Source organism: Pelodiscus sinensis, chromosome 12 (genome assembly GCF_052426305.1).
Source record: "Pelodiscus sinensis isolate ZL-2025 chromosome 12, ASM5242630v1, whole genome shotgun sequence".
NCBI lineage: Eukaryota > Metazoa > Chordata > Testudines > Trionychidae > Pelodiscus > Pelodiscus sinensis.
The window spans coordinates 2,346,591-2,364,621 of record NC_143063.1 but is presented as its reverse complement, the minus strand read 5'-3'; the positions used below and the strand labels follow the sequence as shown (position 1 = coordinate 2,364,621).

The 18,031-nt window shown below is 65.8% G+C and overlaps 2 protein-coding genes across 9 annotated transcripts in view; one reads left to right on the top strand and one right to left on the bottom strand.

The window, feature by feature from the left end:
* Positions 1–16,326, top strand: part of PLEKHG4 (pleckstrin homology and RhoGEF domain containing G4) — a 98,351-nt gene extending 82,025 nt beyond the window's left edge. For all 3 annotated transcript variants that reach the window (XM_089781393.1, XM_075940575.2, XM_089781392.1), the window contains 11 exons: positions 2,173–3,053; positions 4,348–4,597; positions 5,951–6,040; positions 7,286–7,510; positions 8,579–8,749; positions 10,139–10,316; positions 11,374–11,490; positions 11,587–11,850; positions 12,776–12,984; positions 13,364–13,434; positions 14,562–16,326. In XM_089781393.1, coding sequence (XP_089637519.1) covers positions 2,173–3,053; positions 4,348–4,597; positions 5,951–6,040; positions 7,286–7,510; positions 8,579–8,749; positions 10,139–10,316; positions 11,374–11,490; positions 11,587–11,850; positions 12,776–12,984; positions 13,364–13,405 — 2,427 coding nt within the window. In that variant the 3' untranslated portion in view covers positions 13,406–13,434; positions 14,562–16,326. The remainder of the gene's footprint in view (positions 1–2,172; positions 3,054–4,347; positions 4,598–5,950; positions 6,041–7,285; positions 7,511–8,578; positions 8,750–10,138; positions 10,317–11,373; positions 11,491–11,586; positions 11,851–12,775; positions 12,985–13,363; positions 13,435–14,561) is intronic.
* Positions 16,327–17,132: 806 nt separating this feature from the next.
* Positions 17,133–18,031, bottom strand: part of KCTD19 (potassium channel tetramerization domain containing 19) — a 40,891-nt gene continuing 39,992 nt past the window's right edge. For all 6 annotated transcript variants that reach the window (XM_025181476.3, XM_075940578.2, XM_075940580.2 and 3 more), the window contains one exon: positions 17,133–17,267. In XM_025181476.3, coding sequence (XP_025037261.3) covers positions 17,169–17,267 — 99 coding nt within the window. In that variant the 3' untranslated portion in view covers positions 17,133–17,168. The remainder of the gene's footprint in view (positions 17,268–18,031) is intronic.

Sequence of the window (18,031 nt, the reverse complement as noted above, 5' to 3'; positions counted from 1 at the left end):
CACCGGGCCAGCACTCAGACAGACCAAGGCCTCTGCACCCCGGTTCCCATGTATTATTTCCTAAGCGCTTGTGCCTGGACTTCAGGGGCTCCTGACCCCCAGCTGGCTCCCCCGCTCTGTTACCCGCACAAATATCTCTGTACACACCTTTACCCCGTTCCTAGGGCTCAAGGTGCAACCCTGTCAATTACACACCCATCCTCCCCCAATTCCTAGGGCTCAGGGCGCATCTTCCCGCGGGCTGGCAGGATCTTTAGCCACTGAAAGAGCCTCACCCAGTAATATCCTGATCCTCTATTTATTGACAATTCCCAAACAAGCAGAATACACACGCTAAGCACACAGGGTCATGCTCACCAGTCCGGGTGCAGGCAGACTTCCCCTGTTGGCCAGGCAATATCAGTCTCTGGTCTTACGCTGTGTCTCGGAGGTGAGTTCTTCTTTCCAAGTCTTCCCCCTCCTCCTGGTCCTCTTCCAGCCTTTTCTTCCTTCTGTTACTTCTGATCTTCTCCTCCGTCTTGAACCCCAGTTTATAGAATGAAACCTGAGTCTTGCTTAGCTAGACCTTCCCCAAGTATTTTAGTATCATTTTACTAACCAATCCTAACAGAATGACCTAACCAATCACACCCCACCACCTTAATCGATTTACACCCAGCAACATTAATTATCCAGCAGACAGGAACAGTTACAAACCAGACCGAGATCTCAGACAACAATAGGAAAGTGCAGTGACAATGCTCATAGCGTGAGGATTCCACGACATTCTCTGTGGAGAAGCAGTTTCTTGCCAGACAGTTTTACTTCAGTTTTCTTTATCCATCTGAGATCTGTCTTTTTACCTGGTGACAGTGGGGGGCTCTCAGGGCAAAGTCCCCTCCTCACAGCCTGGTGTGACACTTCGTAGTACAATGTAGATGGAATGTGAGGACGTGACTCCAGGCCTTACAGAAATGGCTGCTGCTCTTCAGTCTGGTTGCAGAAGGCAGCCTAGCACAGGCCTTCCAACGTGGCTACAGAAAAGCCAGATTGCTACAGCTGCTCGGGCAGCTCAGGGGCACGGCCCAGGAAGGTGCGTGGGAGAGCTAGCGCCCAGCGGGCCCTGGAGACAGACAGAGGGACTCAAGTGCTCCTGTCGAGGGTGACTGGACGAGTTACTAGGCTGTCAGGGCGAGGGAAGAGCTGCCGCGGAGGGAAAGGGTCCTGAAGGCCTTTGGGCCCTGCTGTGTGCCTTTGGGGGACGGGGCAGGGCTGGCCGGGGGAATAAGGTTGCCAGGGGTCCGGTTTTGAACCAGACAGCCCAGTATTTGAGCTTTCTGTTGGGGAAACAAATGGAGAGAATAGAACTGTCCGGTATGTTCCAAATACGATGTGATGTCGATTGTGATGTCATGGCAAGCGTGTCTGGTATTTTTGTAGAAACCATCTGGCAACCCTACTGGGGGAATGGGGGCTGGTCGGGGGAGGGCCTGGCGGAATGGGGGATGGAAGGGGGCGGGGCAGCACTGGCCAGGGGAGGGCCTGGCAGAATGGGAGATGGAGGGGGGCCCAGGGAAATGGGAGGGGGGCTGGCCAGGGGAGAGCCCCGGGAAGTTGGGGGTGGAGATGGGTGGGGCTGGCCGAGGGAGGGCTCGGGGAAGTGTGGGGTGGAGGGGAGCGGGGCTGGCTGGGGAAATGGAGGGTGGGGTGGGGCAGGGTTGGCCGGGTTAGAGACTCTGCCAGCCCCCTGCCATCCAGAGCAGCCCCAACCCTGCAGGAGCCTCCTTCCAGGCTGGGGGGGGCCCTGCCCCCCCGCGCGGTGCAGCCTCGGCTCCGGCTGTTCGCCACCTGCCCCCTCCAGAGTGGGAATGGCTCGTGTATGCAGCGCCTCCCCCCACACAGCCCACTGCTACCTCCCCTCGGTGCCTGGGGGCCGCAGGGCTGGGCGCATGGCAGGCCCCCATTGTGACCGCTCCAGGGGGCTGGGTGCTATGGCCCAGGCTGCGACAGGGCGTCCGGCCCAGCTGGCACCCCGAGGAGAAAGAGCCTTTTGTTTTGTGAGTGGCTGAGCCCCAGGAGCGGCCCTGGGCCAGCACACTGACCCTTTTCTCTGGCACTGCACCTGGGCCCCGCAGGGCGGGGGGGCTTCCCCGCACCTCGCAGACTGACGGGCTGTGTCCCTTGGCCTTGCAGGCGTACGAGTGGGCGCTGGAGGGGCTCCGCCACCTAGCCTGCATCAGCATGGAGGACTGCAGCTCGCCCGAGCTCTGCGCCGCGGCCCTGCGGTCTCTGGAGAGCTACAAGGCCCGGCACCCGGCCCTCGGCGAGGCCACCTTCCAGGAGATGAAGGCGCTGGCCTGCGAGCTGAGGAGCGACCGAGGGCTGAAGCAGTGGAAATTCGCCTGGTCCAAGTGCCAGGAGACCAGGCTGGTCTTCGAGAAGAAGCTGGAGGCTGCCCTGAGGGCGCGCCGGGCTCTGCTCTCTGAGGGGGAGCAGGCCCGGGGGGCCGGGGAGGGCGGCAGGCTGGCCCACCGGAGACATTCGGAGGGAGCCCTCCCTGGGCTGTTCCCCGACAGGCCTCACCGGGGGCCCCATCCCCACAGCCGGCCGAGCCGTGCTCCTGCGTGGCCCGGGGCAAAGGCTCCCTCCTCCGCCCCCAGCAGCCGCGGGGAGGGCAGCGCCGGGGAAGCGGCTCCCAGCACGAGTCCCGCCCTGGGCAGGGCCTGCGCAGCGCCGGGCGCTGGGCTCGAGGACAAGCCCCACCTGGAGAGTATCGTCGAGCTCCTCGAGGCCAACGCCGCCTGCTCCTCCACAGTGGCCTCCAAGAGGCCGCTGAGAAAGGCCCAGAGCTTCGACCTCCCCTGCGGCCAGGGCCAGCGCACCAGCTGCCAGCGGACTCTGAGCGAGCCGGCCCGCTGCGGCAACACGGGCGTCTTCATCAAGGGGCTGGAAGTGAGCAGCACGGAGCTCCGGGACCGAGCACGCCCGCGGGCGGCTCCCGGCTGGGCTGCGCACGGCCTGCCCGAAGAGCAGCACCGCCGCGGCGCCACGCCAGAGGCCAAGAGCCGGGGCAGGTGGGTGACTTGGGGCAGGGGATGGGGGGTGTCTCTAACGGGGCAAGGTCTATGGTAGGGCAGGAAAGGGTCCGGCCCCCTGCAGTGAGGTGGCTGCTGACTGTGTTCTGGGGAAGCGCAACTGGTACAGAAAAGACGGGGGCGTGGGGCAGCCATTTCCTGGGGCTACAGAAAACCCGGAACCTTCCCCATAAGCCCTGGGCTCCAGGCTGACCCATCTTGGAGCGCCCCCCGAGGGATGCCCAGAAGGGAAGGGAAGGGAAGCTTGGCCTTGAACCAGGTGGAGCCCTTTCTGCTCAAGGACCCAGCAGCTCCCAGAGAGGTGTGTCCGGCGCGGCCCACCCTGTCCTGGACAGTGCATCTCCAGTCCAGCCCTCCCCTACGGGGAGACGGGAGACTCGCTTGTGATTCTCTGTTGTGTTCCCTCCCTCTGGGGCACCTGGCGTTGGTTGCTGGGGGCAGCCAGGACCCTGGGCTGGAGGGACGGTGACAAAGAGTGCTGGGGCTGGAGGCCATAGGGCCCGGTGACGGGCCGGTCTCTGTGCCAGCAACCACCTCTCAGCCGAACCGAGGCTCCCCACAGAGCTCGGCTCCCCCCTCGACTTGGTGTCGGTGCTGGGGGGGTTCTGGGGGCTGCGTGTGCCGTGCAGGGGAGGGGGTGGGAGCAAGGGCAGGGCCTTGGCACAGTCTAATTAAAGCCCCAAAGCGCCGCCTCTCCGGGCCCTGCGCCTCCACGCTGTGCCCCCCGGGAGGAGCCTGGGCAGCCAGCTGGGTGGGGCCCAGAGGCGGGCCAGGGGAAACTGGGAGGTCCCCTTCCCAGTGGGAGGGGGCGGGAGATACGTAGGGTCCTTCTCCTTGTGGGAAGAAGCAGGTCGGAGCGCCAGGCTCCGGGCTCCACGCACTGCGAGGCTGGGCCAGCTGCCGCTACCCACCGATAGGCCACTGCGGCTCGGAGACAGCCCATCGCCCGGCTGGCCCGGTGCCGGAGCGGGATGGACACTGGCCTGGGGGGCTGCGGGGTTGTTGGCTGGAAGCCGAGGCTGCTTCCTGCTCCGTCCCAGGGCGCGGCGTGAGAAGGGTGGGGGAAGGCGAAGCCAGCAAGAGGGACTTGTGTGCAGGTAACACAGAGACCAGCTCCTGGCCTACCCAGGCCTCGGAGAGCCGCTTCTCCCTGGCCCGCCCAGTCCTCGGGCAGCAGCACGACAGGTTTCCACCCAAAAGCCGAGATTCAGCTGCCGGGTCGAGGAGCGGAGCCTGGTCCCCCCCGCCCGACGGAGCTTTTCTTCCTCCGCAGCAAACTGCGGCACATCCTGGCTGAGATGGTGACCACGGAGCGGGAGTACGTGAGGTCCCTGCGCTACACCCTGGAGAGCTACTCCCCCGAGATGGAGCGGCCCGACCTGCCCCAGGACCTGCGCGGGAAGCGCGGCGTCATTTTCGGAAACCTGGAGAAGCTCCACGACTTCCACAGCCAGTACTTCCTGCGGGAGCTGGAGAGCTGCTGCAACCACCCACTGCGCGTCAGCCACTGCTTCCTCAGACACGTAAGGCCACTCGCGGGGCCAGGCCCGGGCTCCGCACGGAGCCGGCACTTGTCGGCGCAGGGAGTGGCTGGAGTCTGAGGGGTGCCCCGGCCCGGCACAGCGGCCCAAAGCAGGATCCGCCTAACTCAGCCCAGCCAGGGCTTGGTCGATGTGGCGGCGCATCGGATACCCCCGTAGCAGCAAGAGGAGACTCCGCCAGCCAGTGGAACGGGGGTTATTGCTCTCCAGGGCACAGCACAGGCCTGACGTGGTTACAGGAGTCAGGGCCCGACAGCCTCAGACCCCTTGGGGTGGGGGGGTCCACCAGCACTCAGCTTAGTCTCCTCTCTTCCTGTTTTCCCAGCCCAAACCTGCCCAGCTCCCAGGCCTGCCCCCAGCCAGGTGGCGTCTCCGCCTCCCTCCCTGTGTCTCTCCCCCTGGGAAGAGCCTTGTTACCTGCTCAGGCTGGGCCTGGGTGTCTGGGCCAATCCATGTGTGGGGGAGTCAGTGGGGATCACACAGCCCAGCGCAGGGGACCCTGGGTTACAGAGCCAGACCCCCCCCCCCCCCATGATGTCACAGTCCAGCCGGGACTGAAACACCTCTAGGGAGGGAGCTTCCACCCCTCCCCAGGGAACCCAGCCCAGCGCTTCACCCCCGCCTAGGGAAATCGTTTTTACTAACGTCCGACCTAGACCTGCCCCTACTGCAACGTGAGCCCATTGCTCCTTGTTCTGCCACCTGCCCCCACTGAGAACAGTCTCTCGCCAGCCTCTTGGGAACCCCCTGCAGGGAGGTGCAGGCTGCTCTCAAACCCCCCCTCACTCTGCTCTTCTGCAGACTGAACAAGCCCAAATCCCTCAGCCTCTCCTCGTAGGCCATGCGCTCCAGCCCCCTCATCATTTTGGTCGCCTCTGCTGGACCCTGTCCAATGCATCCACCTCCCTTCTGTAACAGGGGCCCAGAACTGGACACAACACTCCAGCTGTGGCCTCCCCAGGGCAGCACTGAGGGGACTAATCCCTTCCCTCGGTCTGCTGGCCACGCGCCTCCTAATGTCGCCCAACACGCCGCTAGCCGGCCTGGCTCCGTGGGCGCCCGCTGACTCCTCTCCAGCTCCCATTTCCGAGGTGCCCGCGCTGGGCTGATTTCCTAGGCTCTGGGGTGTGCTCCCTGCTACCGCCGCCCTGCCAGCTCTTCTCCCCCTGGAGCCGGGCTGGTCCCAGTGGAGCAGGCTCCCAGGGGCACTTGGCAGCTGCTGGCTGCAGCGGTGAGGACGAGCCAGCCGTGGCTGGAAGGGGCTGCAGGCCCCGGAGACCCCCAGGCCAGGGACAACCGGAAGAGGCATCCCTCAGGGCTGCTTGTCTCTTGCAGAAGGATCAGTTCGGGCTGTACGCCCTGTATAGCAAGAACAAGCCCAAGTCGGACGCGCTGCTGGCCAGCCATGGGAACGCCTTCTTCAAGGTAGCTCCGCTGTGCCCAGCCCCGGGCTTCCTGTGGGGGCGGAGCCAGGCCCTGCGCCGCATCCAAGCCGGGCTGGGCAGAGGGGCGCGTCCGAGGCGGGCTGGGCAGAGGGGCGCGTCCGAGGCGGGCTGGGCAGAGGGGCGCGTCCGAGGCGGGCTGGGCAGAGGGGCGCGTCCGAGGCGGGCTGGGCAGAGGGGCGCGTCCGAGGCGGGCTGGGCAGAGGGGCGCGTCCGAGCCGGGCTGGGCAGAGGGGCGCGTCCGAGCCGGGCTGGGCAGAGGGGCGCGTCCGAGGCGGGCTGGGCAGAGGGGCGCGTCCGAGGCGGGCTGGGCAGAGGGGCGCGTCCGAGGCGGGCTGGGCAGAGGGGCGCGTCCGAGGCGGGCTGGGCAGAGGGGCGCGTCCGAGCCGGGCTGGGCAGAGGGGCGCGTCCGAGCCGGGCTGGGCAGAGGGGCGCGTCCGAGCCGGGCTGGGCAGAGGGGCGCGTCCGAGGCGGGCTGGGCAGAGGGGCGCGTCCGAGCCGGGCTGGGCAGAGGGGCGCGTCCGAGGCGGGCTGTGCAGAGGGGCGCGTCCGAGCCGGGCTGGGCAGAGGGGCGCGTCCGAGCCGGGCTGGGCAGAGGGGCGCGTCCGAGGCGGGCTGGGCAGAGGGGCGCGTCCGAGGCGGGCTGAGCAGAGGGGCGCGTCCGAGCCGGGCTGGGCAGAGGGGCGCGTCCGAGCCGGGCTGGGCAGAGGGGCGCGTCCGAGCCGGGCTGAGCAGAGGGGCGCGTCCGAGCCGGGCTGGGCAGAGGGGCGCGTCCGAGCCGGGCTGGGCAGAGGGGCGCGTCCGAGCCGGGCTGGGCAGAGGGGCGCGTCCGAGCCGGGCTGGGCAGAGGGGCGCGTCCGAGGCGGGCTGGGCAGAGGGGCGCGTCCGAGGCGGGCTGGGCAGAGGGGCGCGTCCGAGCCAGGCTGGGCAGAGGGGCGCGTCCGAGGCGGGCTGGGCAGAGGGGCGCGTCCGAGCCGGGCTGGGCAGAGGGGCGCGTCCGAGCCGGGCTGGGCAGAGGGGCGCGTCCGAGCCGGGCTGGGCAGAAGGGTGCACGCCTGGGGACGGGCATTAGAGCCGCTCTGCGGAGAACTCGGCCTCGCGAAGGGGCCCCGCAGCAACGGTTCCCCCGTGTTCATTCCTCCCCCCCAGCGGCTGTTCCGGGGGCCGCGCCGCGCCGCCCCTGGGTCTGGTGCCGGGTGCCCCGCGGCTCACGACTCGGGGGGCTCAGTTCAAGCAGGTGCAGCTGGGGGATAAGATGGACCTGGCCTCCTACCTGCTGAAGCCCATCCAGCGCATGAGCAAGTACGCGCTGCTGCTGCGGGACCTCACCAGGGAGTGCGGCGAGGCCCAGGAGCAGGAGCTGGCCCACCTGCGCGCCGCCGAGGAGATGGTCAAGTTCCAGCTGCGCCACGGCAACGACCTGCTGGCCATGGACGCCATCCGGGACTGCGACGTACGTAGGGGCAGCGCCTGCCCCGCACCCCGGCCGGCCCCCGCGCACCCTCCGCGGGGAGCAGTGCCGACTCCCCCGCAGAACGACCTGGGGGGCGGGGCCCAGAGAGCCAGCCCCTCCTCCTGGCGGGCGAGGGGGCGGGGCCCAGAGCCAGCCCCTCCTCCTGGCGGGCGAGGGGGCGGGGCCCAGAGAGCCAGCCCCTCCTCCTGACAGGCGAGGGGGCGGGGCCCAGAGAGCCAGCCCCTCCTCCTGACGGGCGAGGGGGCGGGGCCCAGAGCCAGCCCCTCCTCCTGACGGGCGAGGGGGCGGGGCCCAGAGCCAGCCCCTCCTCGTGGGGCCGTGTGACGACTGGGGCTGGCTGCCTCTCGCCAGTGACCCAGTAACATTCTGTCCCGTCCCCTGCTACTGGCCCCTGTGCCCCACCCCGCCGCGCGGCCCCCGGCAGCGCCTGCGCCAGGCCAGACTCCAGCGGGGGGAGGTCGGTGCGGTCCCTCTCGGGGATACCACAGGCAGCCTCTCCACAGCACAGGGCCAGCCCCTGCCCCCCGGCCCCAGGCTGCAGGCCCTGGCTTAGCTCAGAGGCAGAAGTTAAACCCTAACAGGCCAGCGAAGGGGTGATGGGCTCTCCCTCTCTGGCCCTGTTCCCCCTTGTCTCCCCAGCTCTGGGCTCCTGAGCCCCCCCCAAATGACCCCCTCCAGCCGCCTAACATCCTGTTCTCCAGCTTGGGCTGCCTGCTCCTGCGTGTCGATCCCTCAGGCCTGGGGCCCTGTGCCCCACTGGCCCGTGTGGACTCGGGCTGGTTTGAGCCGCTTCCCCCAGAGAGCACGGTGACCCCCTCGCTGTCCTGGGGCCGCGTTAGCCCTTTCGCACCCGCTGCGGAGCAGTGCCGCACGCAGAGGGAAACTGAGGCTTGCAGCCATCATGTGCACGTTACAAAATATTCCCAGTTCTTCACGCATTCCCCCTCGCGGAGGCCAAGGCCGGGCCCGGGGCGGTCCCTCCAGGCCTGGTGAGGGGCCCTCGCTCTGGCGGGCGCCGCCTGACGGGGCCGGGTTCTCCGGGGCCAGGTGAACCTCAAGGAGCAGGGCCAGCTGCTGCGGCAGGACGAGTTCACCATCTGGCTGGGGCGCAGGAAGTGCCAGCGCCACGTCTTCCTCTTCGAGGACCTGATCCTCTTCAGCAAGCCCAAGCGCATCGAGGGCGGCTTCGACGCCTACATCTACAAGCGTTCCTTCAAGGTCAGCGCCACCCGGCCCGGCCCGCTCCCACCGGACAGGAGTCCACGGCCCTGCGCTCCTGCTGGAGGGGCCCCCAGCACTGGGGGGGGCTGCCATGGGGCAGAGGGACGCCAGCCGGCGGGTCACAGCGGGGGGTGAATTCTCTCGGCGTCTCCAGGGGCGAGTGGGATGTGCTCCGTGGCATGGGGGGGCGGGGCGCTGTGGGCGTGGGGGGTCAAGCCAGGACAGATTGGGAGGGAGCTTTGGGCTTGGACTGCACATCTCCAAAGCTGGGCCCAGTTACTGCCTCCCCAATCCCCCCCATCCAGCAATGTCTCTCCTCATCCCCCAAGGACGCCCCCAGTTCCCTTCCTAGCCCCCTTCTTCCCCCTCCTATCCCCCAGTGACTCCCCAAAGCCACCTCTTCTTCCTATCGCCCAGTGCCACCCCCAGTGCCTCCCTTAATCCCCTCTCCCATCCCCCGGTGTCTCTCTCTCTCTCTCTCTCTCTCTCCTGTACCCGTGTACGGCGTGCCCCGTGTCCCCGTGCATGGCGTGCCCTGTGTCCCCGTGCATGGCGTGCCCCGTGTCCTTGTGCATAGTGTGCCCCCGTGCATAGCGTGCCCCGTGTCCCCGTGCATGGCGTGTCCCAGCGCCCCGTGCATAGTGTGCCCCCGTGCATAGCGTGCCCCGTGTCCCCGTGCATGGCGTGTCCCAGCGCCCCGTGCATAGTGTGCCCCCGTGCATAGCGTGCTCCGTGTCCCCATGCATGGCGTGTCCCAGCGCCCCGTGCATAGCGTGCCCCCGTGCATAGCGTGCCCCGTGTCCCCGTGCATGGCGTGTCCCAGCGCCCCGTGCATAGCGTGCCCCCGTGCATAGCGTGCCCCGTGTCCCCGTGCATGGCGTGTCCCAGCGCCCCGTGCATAGTGTGCCCCCGTGCATAGCGTGCCCCGTGTCCTCGTGCATGGCGTGTCCCAGCGCCCCGTGCATGGTGTGCCCTGTGTCCCCGTGCATGGCGTGCCCCGTGTCCCCGTGCATGGCGTGTCCCAGCGCCCCGTGCATTGCGTGCCCCGTGTCCCCGTGCATGGCGTGCCCCGTGTCCCCGTGCATGGCGTGCCCTTTGTCCCCGTGCATAGCATGCCCCCGTGCATGGCGTGCCCCGTGTCCCCGTGCATGGCGTGTCCCAGCGCCCCGTGCAAGGCGTGCCCCCTGTCCCCGTGCATGGCGTGCCCTGTGTCCCCGTGCATAGCGTGCCCCCGTGCATAGCGTGCCCCGTGTCCCCGTGCATGGCGTGCCCCGTGCATAGCGTGCCCCGTGTCCCCGTGCATAGCGTGCCCCCGTGCATAGTGTGCCCCATGTCCCCGTGCATGGCGTGCCCAGCGCCCCGTGCATTGCGTGTCCCTCTCCCCAGACAGCGGACGTGGGGCTGACGGAGAGCTCCGGGGACAGTGGCCTGCGCTTTGAGATCTGGTTCCGGCGGCGCAAGCCCAGCGACACCTACGTCCTGCAGGCCAGCTCGGCCGAGACCAAGCAAGTGTGGACCAAGGACATCGCCCAGCTCCTGTGGCAGCAGGCCACCCGCAATAGAGGTGCGGCCCCTCCCCACCCGGGCCTGGGGCTTTGCTTTGCAGCATATCGTGTGTGGGGTGGGGCAGGCATCAGCACCCCAGGAGCTGTGCTGCACCCCCGCTTGCTACAGGCTCCTGGAGGAGCCTCTGGGTGGACCAGCCTCCCCCCCCCGTACCCCTCTTTTCAGGACATGGCACTGACCTAATTTTGTAGTGTCCTTTGCACCTCTGGGGCTGTGGGGCTTTAGACTTTGTGGGGCCTCTAGGGTCTGGGGGAGGGGCTCAGTGTGCGGGAGGGACTGTGAGGGAGTGCAGGAGGGGGTGAAGGCTCTGACTGGGGGAGCAGCTCGGGAGTGGGGTGGGAATGAGGCGTTCGGAGCGCAGGAGGGGGGCTCCAAGCAGGATGCTGGCGTGGGGATGTGGGGTCTAGGAGTGGGTGAGGGCTGGGGCAGAGCGTTGGGGTGCAGGGTCTGGGAGGGGGCCTAGGTGGGGCAGAGCGTTGGGGTGCAGGGTCTGGGAGGGGGCCTAGATGGGGCAGAGCGTCGGGGTGCAGGGTCTGGGAGGAGGCCTAGGTGGGGTAGAGAGTTGGGGTGCAGGGTCTGGGAGGGGGTGAGGGCTGGGGCAGAGCGTTGGGGTGCAGGGTCTGGGAGGGGGTGAGGGCTGGGGTAGAGAGTTGGGGTGCAGGGTCTGGGAGGGGCTCAGGCAATGGGCTCTGGGGCAGCTCCCCTTTGGGGGGAAGCAGGGCCACACTGCCCTGCCCTCACCTGCAGGCACCACCCCCTGCAACTCCCGTTGGCCACAATTCCCGGCCAATGGGATCTGCGGGGCGGGACCTGCTGGTGAGGGCAGCCTGTCAGCAGATCGTCCCAGCACATGGTGCTGCAGCTGCAGCCGCGCCGGCGTCAGGCCGCCTCCCTGCCCTCCCGCCCCTTCCCCTGGCCAGGCAGGCGGGATGCGTGCAGGGCTCTAGGGCTGCGGCCCAGGGCTGGCATGGCCTGGAGGCCCCTGGCCCGGCACCAGCAGGTCGGGGGCCCTGTGCTGGGGGGCTGCGCTCGATGCGCCGCTGCTGTCTCCCCAGAACTCCGCCGGCAGGAGATGGTGTCCATGGGGGTCGGGAACAAGCCGTTCCTGGACATCACGCCCAGCGAGGCGGCGATCAGCGACCGCGCCATCGATTACATCATGAAGGGCAGGGGTAGGTGCCCGCCCGCCGCCCAGAGCCCCGAGCCCGGAGCCCAGAGCCCGGGCGCAGGGCTGGCGCTCACGGCTTTGTCGGCCTGTTTTGTGGCAGGTGCCCGGACGCGGGCCTCCATCGCGGTGTCCCTGTTCGACCACGCCAACCCCTACAAGAGGGCCCAGACGCCGCTGGCCGCGGGCAGCACCCCCGCCGCCTACAGCCCATCCTCCTCCTCCCTGCTGGGGCCCCTCAACCTGCACATGTGCCTGGAGCAGGCCCTGCTGCCCGCCGCGCTGGCCGCCGCCCACCCCTTCCACGCCAGCGCCTGCATCGAGGAGGACGAGCAGGAGCACGAGACCAGCAGCCAGCCTTCGCTGAGTACGTAGGAGCGGGCAGCCGCTGGGCTCGCAGGGAGCCCGTCCCCCGGCCGCCTGGCCAGCCGTAGCTCCTCGCCAGGGCCTGCAAGCCAGCCCAGGGCCCCGGTCACCCGGTTCCTTCCCATGCCCTGTCTCCCTCTGCCCATGTACACAGGCACCGGGCCCCGAGCTCCTGGCCGGCACCGCAGGGACACTTGGGAGGCGCTGTGGGGGTCAGCCCCCCACCCCCGGTGTGCCTTTGACCTGAGGCTGGCGGTGCTCCAGGGTGTCTCTCTTCCCATCTGGAGGCAGGAGCCTGGACTCCCCGCGCCCTCCTTTTGGGGTGTAGCCTTGTCCCCACAGGAATGGGTGGGACGAGCGTCACTCACTTGTGCCCCACGCGAGCTCCCCTGGGGGGCACAGGGACATGCCCTGTTCTGCTGGAGGGTGCTGGGGAGACCTGGCCCCTGAGACTTGTGCACCCAGCCCAGTGGAGAGGGGTCCACGTGGGAGCCTGCAGCCTCCGCAGGGCAGATGGGAAACTGAGGCACAGAGACCGAGGGCTTGCTCAGGCTCAGCCAGGTCAGGGACGGAACCCAGGTTCCTGCCACGTGACTCTTCCCCGCCCAGCACTTTTCAGCCCCGCCCGCTGGGCACCGCGCTGGGCACCGCGGTAACCCGTCAGTAGTGTGCAGCGAGACGGAGGGAGCCGCCCGGAGGAGAGGGGCCAGGACTCTGTGTCTAGCAGGACCTCTCCAGCCTGGGCCATGGGGCCCGCTTGTGCCCTTCCAAAGGGCCCCGCCCGCCTCGCCCTGAGCCCCCCACTGTCCCTTTTGCGGCACAGCCCCCTCGGGTGTGAGCGAAAGCCAGGCCTAGGCGCTGGGGCTGGGGGCTGCGGTCGGCTCCTGCCACCTCTCCTGAGCGTGACTCCTGCCTTCTCCTCCCAGTGACGGAGAGCTCCGAGTCCTCCCAGTGCCTGTCGGGCAGCGGCTCCAGCGGCTCCGACAGCGGCTGCGTCTCCAGCGTCGCCCCGGAAAGCTTCTGCGACGACGTGGGCCCGCCGGTGTACACGCCTCTGGGCTCCCAGCACAGGTCCGCGCTCGCCTCCCCGCTGGCCGAGAAGCCCAAATTCGCCCAGGCCCAGTATGGTTCTGCGGTGAGTTGAAGCAGCCGGGGCCCCCCTATACAAGCCGCCCGGGCACGGCCCCCCCGCGCCAGCCTGTGAGCTGGGGAAACGCGACCTCCCGCCCGGCGGGGGCAACGCCCGGCTCCAGTCAGCGCTGACCCCCAGGGGGATCCTGGCCAAGCGCCTGGTCTCCGCCCTGAGGGAGCTACCGGGCCGGCTGCCTTCGTGCCGCTCCCAGCGGGTCCTCGGTCACGCCTCGGGGAGACGGGGCAGCTCCTTGCCGGAGGGTCTGGGAGGAAGGAGCCCGGCGTAGGGCACCCTGGAGTTCGCAGGTTCCATTCCCGTCTCCTGGCCATCCCTCTGGCCTAGCTGGCTTGCGGCCCCTGACGCTGGCTTCTCTCCTCTGCAGGCAGCCGGCCCAGGCCCCGTGAGCCCCTCGACAGTCGTGTGAGCCCCTTGGCCCCCCGAGGAAGCGGAGCTGTACGTAGCCGCCAGTGAGGCTCTGGTAGCGGCCCCTAGTGCTAGCCGGGGTTGGCAGCCGTGGCCGGAGACCGTTGGCCACAGCTCCGTGTTAAGGGTGGATCCCCTGGGGCACAGTGTTGGGGTGCAGGAGTGTGTAGGCTCCAGCTGCATGTGCAGGCTCTGGGATGGGATGGAAGGGCTCAGGGCTCTGGCTAGGGGTGCAGATCTGGGATGGGGCTGGGTGCAGGAGGGGCCTCCAGGCTGGGGCCAGGAGATTTGAAATACAGAAAGGGGCTGTGGATTGAGGCAGTGGGTCGGGGTGCATGCTCTGGGGAGGACTCAGAGATGAGGGGTTTGGGATGCAAGAGGTGGTTCCAGGTTTGGGGACGGGGTGCATGGGAGTTGGGTTGTGGGAGGGGTATGGGCTCTGGATTGGGTGCAGGAGGGGTATGGGCTCTGGGCTGGAGTGCATGGGGGTTGGGGTGCGGGAGGGGTACGGGCTCTGGGCTGGGGTGCATGGGGGTTGGGGTGCAGGAGGGCTCCGGGCTCTGGGCTGGGGTGCATGGGGGTTGGGGTGCACGAGGGGTACGGGCTCTGGGCTCGGGTGCATGGGGGTTGGGGTGCGGGAGGGGTACGGGCTCTGGGCTGGGGTGCATGGGGGTTGGGGTGCGGGAGGGGTACGGGCTCTGGGCTGGGGTGCATGGGGGTTGGGGTGCGGGAGGGGTACGGGCTCTGGGCTGGGGTGCATGGGGGTTGGGGTGCACGAGGGGTACGGGCTCTGGGCTCGGGTGCATGGGGTTGGGGTGCACGAGGGGTACGGGCTCTGGGCTCGGGTGCATGGGGGTTGGGGTGCGGGAGGGGTACGGGCTCTGGGCTCGGGTGCATGGGGGTTGGGGTGCACGAGGGGTACGGGCTCTGGGCTCGGGTGCATGGGGGTTGGGGTGCACGAGGGGTACGGGCTCTGGGCTCGGGTGCATGGGGGTTGGGGTGCAGACAGGCCCACACCTACAGGCAGCACCGCTTTAGTTGCCCAAACACCTTCACTCCGTCCAAATTGAAACAATTGAGTCTGAGCTGCTGGGGTCAAAGGTCGGCACTGCGCCGGGCCGTGCGGCTAAGCTAAGCGCTGCCGGGCTGTGTTCCAGGGCTGATGGCTGCTCCACGGAAGCCTCCCCGTCTCTGCCCAGCACAAAGCGACTGGCCGTCCCGGGACGCTGACGCAGCACAGGCCGTTGGCTGGGGAGCCCCGCGAGTGCCCTGCGCGCTGGCCGTCGTCACTAGCGCCTTGGAGGGGCGGCGAGGCCGTTGGTTACACGTGCGCTCGCCTGCTGCCGACGCAGCGCGTCTGGAAAGCCACGTCCTGGCGGACCGGCTCCCCACTTGTTCATTCTGCTGCGCCGGGTGGGACGTGCCTGGCCGGGCTCAAGGCAGCAGGGGGGTCTCACAAAGCAGTGGTGCTGCGCCGCCGGGCGAGGGGGCGGCCTGCCTCTTGGCTTCACTTTGCCTAGTGGAGCGGTAATTTATTTCTCCGGCGTAAGCCTTGTGTTGTCATGAAACCCGGGGCCCAGTTCCCGCGGGCGCTTTCCTTGCTGCGCTAGCCCCCGGTATGAGACCACCCGCAGCCCTGGCTCCTGATCCCAGCAGCAGAGCCGCCCCAACTGGAGCTAGCCCGTCAGCAGGAGAGCAGCCAGACCCAGCAGAGGCCGGAGCAGGTCCCAGAAGCTGTCAGCTCCGTGGAATCCAGCGGTTCCCCCAGGCCACCCCGCCTGTGCTCCCCGGGCTCTCCAGCACGTCTGCTTTTAGGGAAACGTTTGTGCTGGCCGGCCCCAGCTTCCTTGCTGTCTTGGCAGCAGCCCTCGCACCGCAGGCGGGCTGGGCCTGCTGCTGAATCCACCCGCGCCTGCCAGCAGGAGGCGCAAGCAGCAAAGGCGGCCATGCGGAGAGGCTGTTACAGAAGGAAAGGGGCCAGGAGGCGTGACGGCCTTTAGCTTAGCAGGTGTGTGCTCGTCCCATTCAGCGCCACCGTCCCAGCAGGCGGGGGCTACTCGGAGCAGCGCTGGCCAGGCGCCCTGTCAGAACAGCAGCTGTCCAATGGCTGGGCCCAGCTTCAACTGAGTGTCATTCCAGCAGAGGCCTGTATGCCAGTCAGCACCGCCAGGAAAGCAAATTCCGCTTCCAAAACTTGGATTTCACAGGCAGTGGGGCTGAGCGAGAGCCCCATTGGCCGACAGCTTCGAGCGAGAGCCCCATTGGCCGACAGCTTCGAGCGAGAGCCCCATTGGCCGACAGCCTCTTTGTTTGTTTGCTGCAAATCCTGAGCTCCCGGCTTTTGCCACACGGGCCCACATCACCCTCAGCCTTAATAAGAGGAGGCAGCTGCAACTTGTCACTAGTTTCGCCACATTTGCTGGGTCTGGCCCCGCCCCGTTCCCGGCCCTCCTCTCTCAGAAATGCTACCAGCCCCAGGTGCATCCGTTAGCCGTGGCATATTACCCATGGTCCTTTCTGCTGGGCCATTCCTGCCTGTACACATGCCATTTCTTTGCTGTGCTTTTAATAAGCTTTTTCAGTCTTATTCCTTTTTTGACGTCAACTAGAAACCGCCTGACGTTTTTGTACGTCGCCGCGTGGCAAACAATTGGCCAAGGAAGACGTTAAAGCTGATTGTGCAAAAAACTCTCTTGCTAATTCTAAGCATCGTGCTTCAGCACCACACCGATCGTTAACGCCACTAACGAGGGACTTTACCAGCAAAACAAGGGGGATGTGGGAAGGACCTTTGTGACCAACTTCTGAAATTCCTGTTCAAGAGTTTTCTGCGTTGCTGGAAGAATCTTTAGGCTTCTTCAGCTGACACCTGTTCTTTTCAGGGTCTGATTGCAGGGCCTAATAAAAGTTATTTTCTTTGTATGACGCTGACTTGCCTTGCGTGGGGGATAGGAGAGATGGGAAGGGGGTTCCACCCTGTCACTGTGCCCTGCCCCCAGCTTTGGAACGACCCAAGGAGCTCTCACACAGGGCTCACTGGCCCCGGGGCTTCGGCAGGGTCGGCCTGCCCTCCTCAGGCCACTGAAGTTGTTTATCAGACTCATCTGTTCAGCAGAGCTCCCCCCCACACACACACCCAGCTGCTCAGCAGCACAAAGGCGTGATTCCATGGGCCTGGCCATTGCTTGTGTAGCCACACAGACAGCGGTAGTATCTTCGCCCATTACAGTAGGGTTGCCAAGTCTCCTGATGGGCCGGATCGGCCGCCATGTGTGGCAGTGGCGTCCGGTCTTGGAGAAGCACCAGCCCGACAAATTAGAGTAGCTGTCAGCTTTCAAACGCTTTGGCAGGGAGGAGAATGTGAGATGCGCACACAGACCAAAACTAACAGCCTGGGCTCACCTTTTTTCTGTTCCGCCCACGCCCACGGAAAGCCGAGAGGCCGACATCGCTCCAGGGCCAGCATTACAGGAGTTTAGAAGCCTGGAATGTTTTGGTTTCTGATACATTTAACCTAATTCTGAATTTCCTGCTGCTTTATATTTTTGGGGGGTGGGTGGGTTGCTTTGCCTTAACTAAAAGTATCCTGGGAGGTTTTTCTAATGCTTAAATGACTCGTGCTCTCAGACTCACTTCTTCAAAAGGCTTTTCGTCTGGGACCCCTATAACCATTCGCTTGATTTACCACCTGAGCGCTCAGAAGCAGGGACAGACATTTAACAGCAAGAAACATCCAGGTCAAACTTTATTAAAGCTCCAATAAATTATTTTCCCAAGCCAAAATAGGCTATTGCTTTGGTATACCCTTTCTGTATCAGTAAATCAATGCAGCGGCTGTACTTCCGTGCGAATGGCAGTGTAAACTGAAAGGAATAACCAAACAAACAGTTACTCAGCGATCATCATGCAGCGCAGCGAAACCGCATCTAGAGCTTACTGAGGTTGCAGACTCCTAGGCCTGGAGGGAATCTCGAGAGGGCATCTTGTCTAGTCCTCAGCACTCATGCCAAGACTAAGTATTATATAGGCCAGTGGTTCCCAAACTTTTTGGCATTACGCCCCCTTTTTGATTTTTGAGAAACCCTCACAGCCCCCCCCCCCAAAATAGCAGCAAAACTTGAGAAAAAAAAAGGAACAATAGCAGCACAACTGGGGGGGGGGGGGGCAGCTGGGTTGCCTCACAACCCCCCCTTGGAATTTCTTCACACACACCCCAGTTTGGGAACCCATGATATAGACCATCCCTGACAGGCGTTTATCTGACCTACTCTTAAAAATCTCCAACGATGGCGATTCCACACAGTCCCTAGGCAATTTATTTCAACCTAAACCTCCCTTGCCACAATTTAAGCCCATCATCCTTGTTCTAGCCTCAGAGATTTAGATGAATCATTTTTTCTTCGTCCTCCTTGCAACAACATTTTATGGGCTTGAAAATTGTTCTGTCCCTGTTCAGTCTTTGCTTCTCCAGATTAAACAAAACCAATTCTTTCAATCGCCCTGCATAGGCCACATTTTCTAGACCTTCATAATCATTTTTGTTGGGTGCTCTCCAATTTGGCCACATCTTTCCTGAGCAAACCCTCAAAACCCCAGTTGAGGCTGTGTTAGCTCTAGAGGAGGCAAG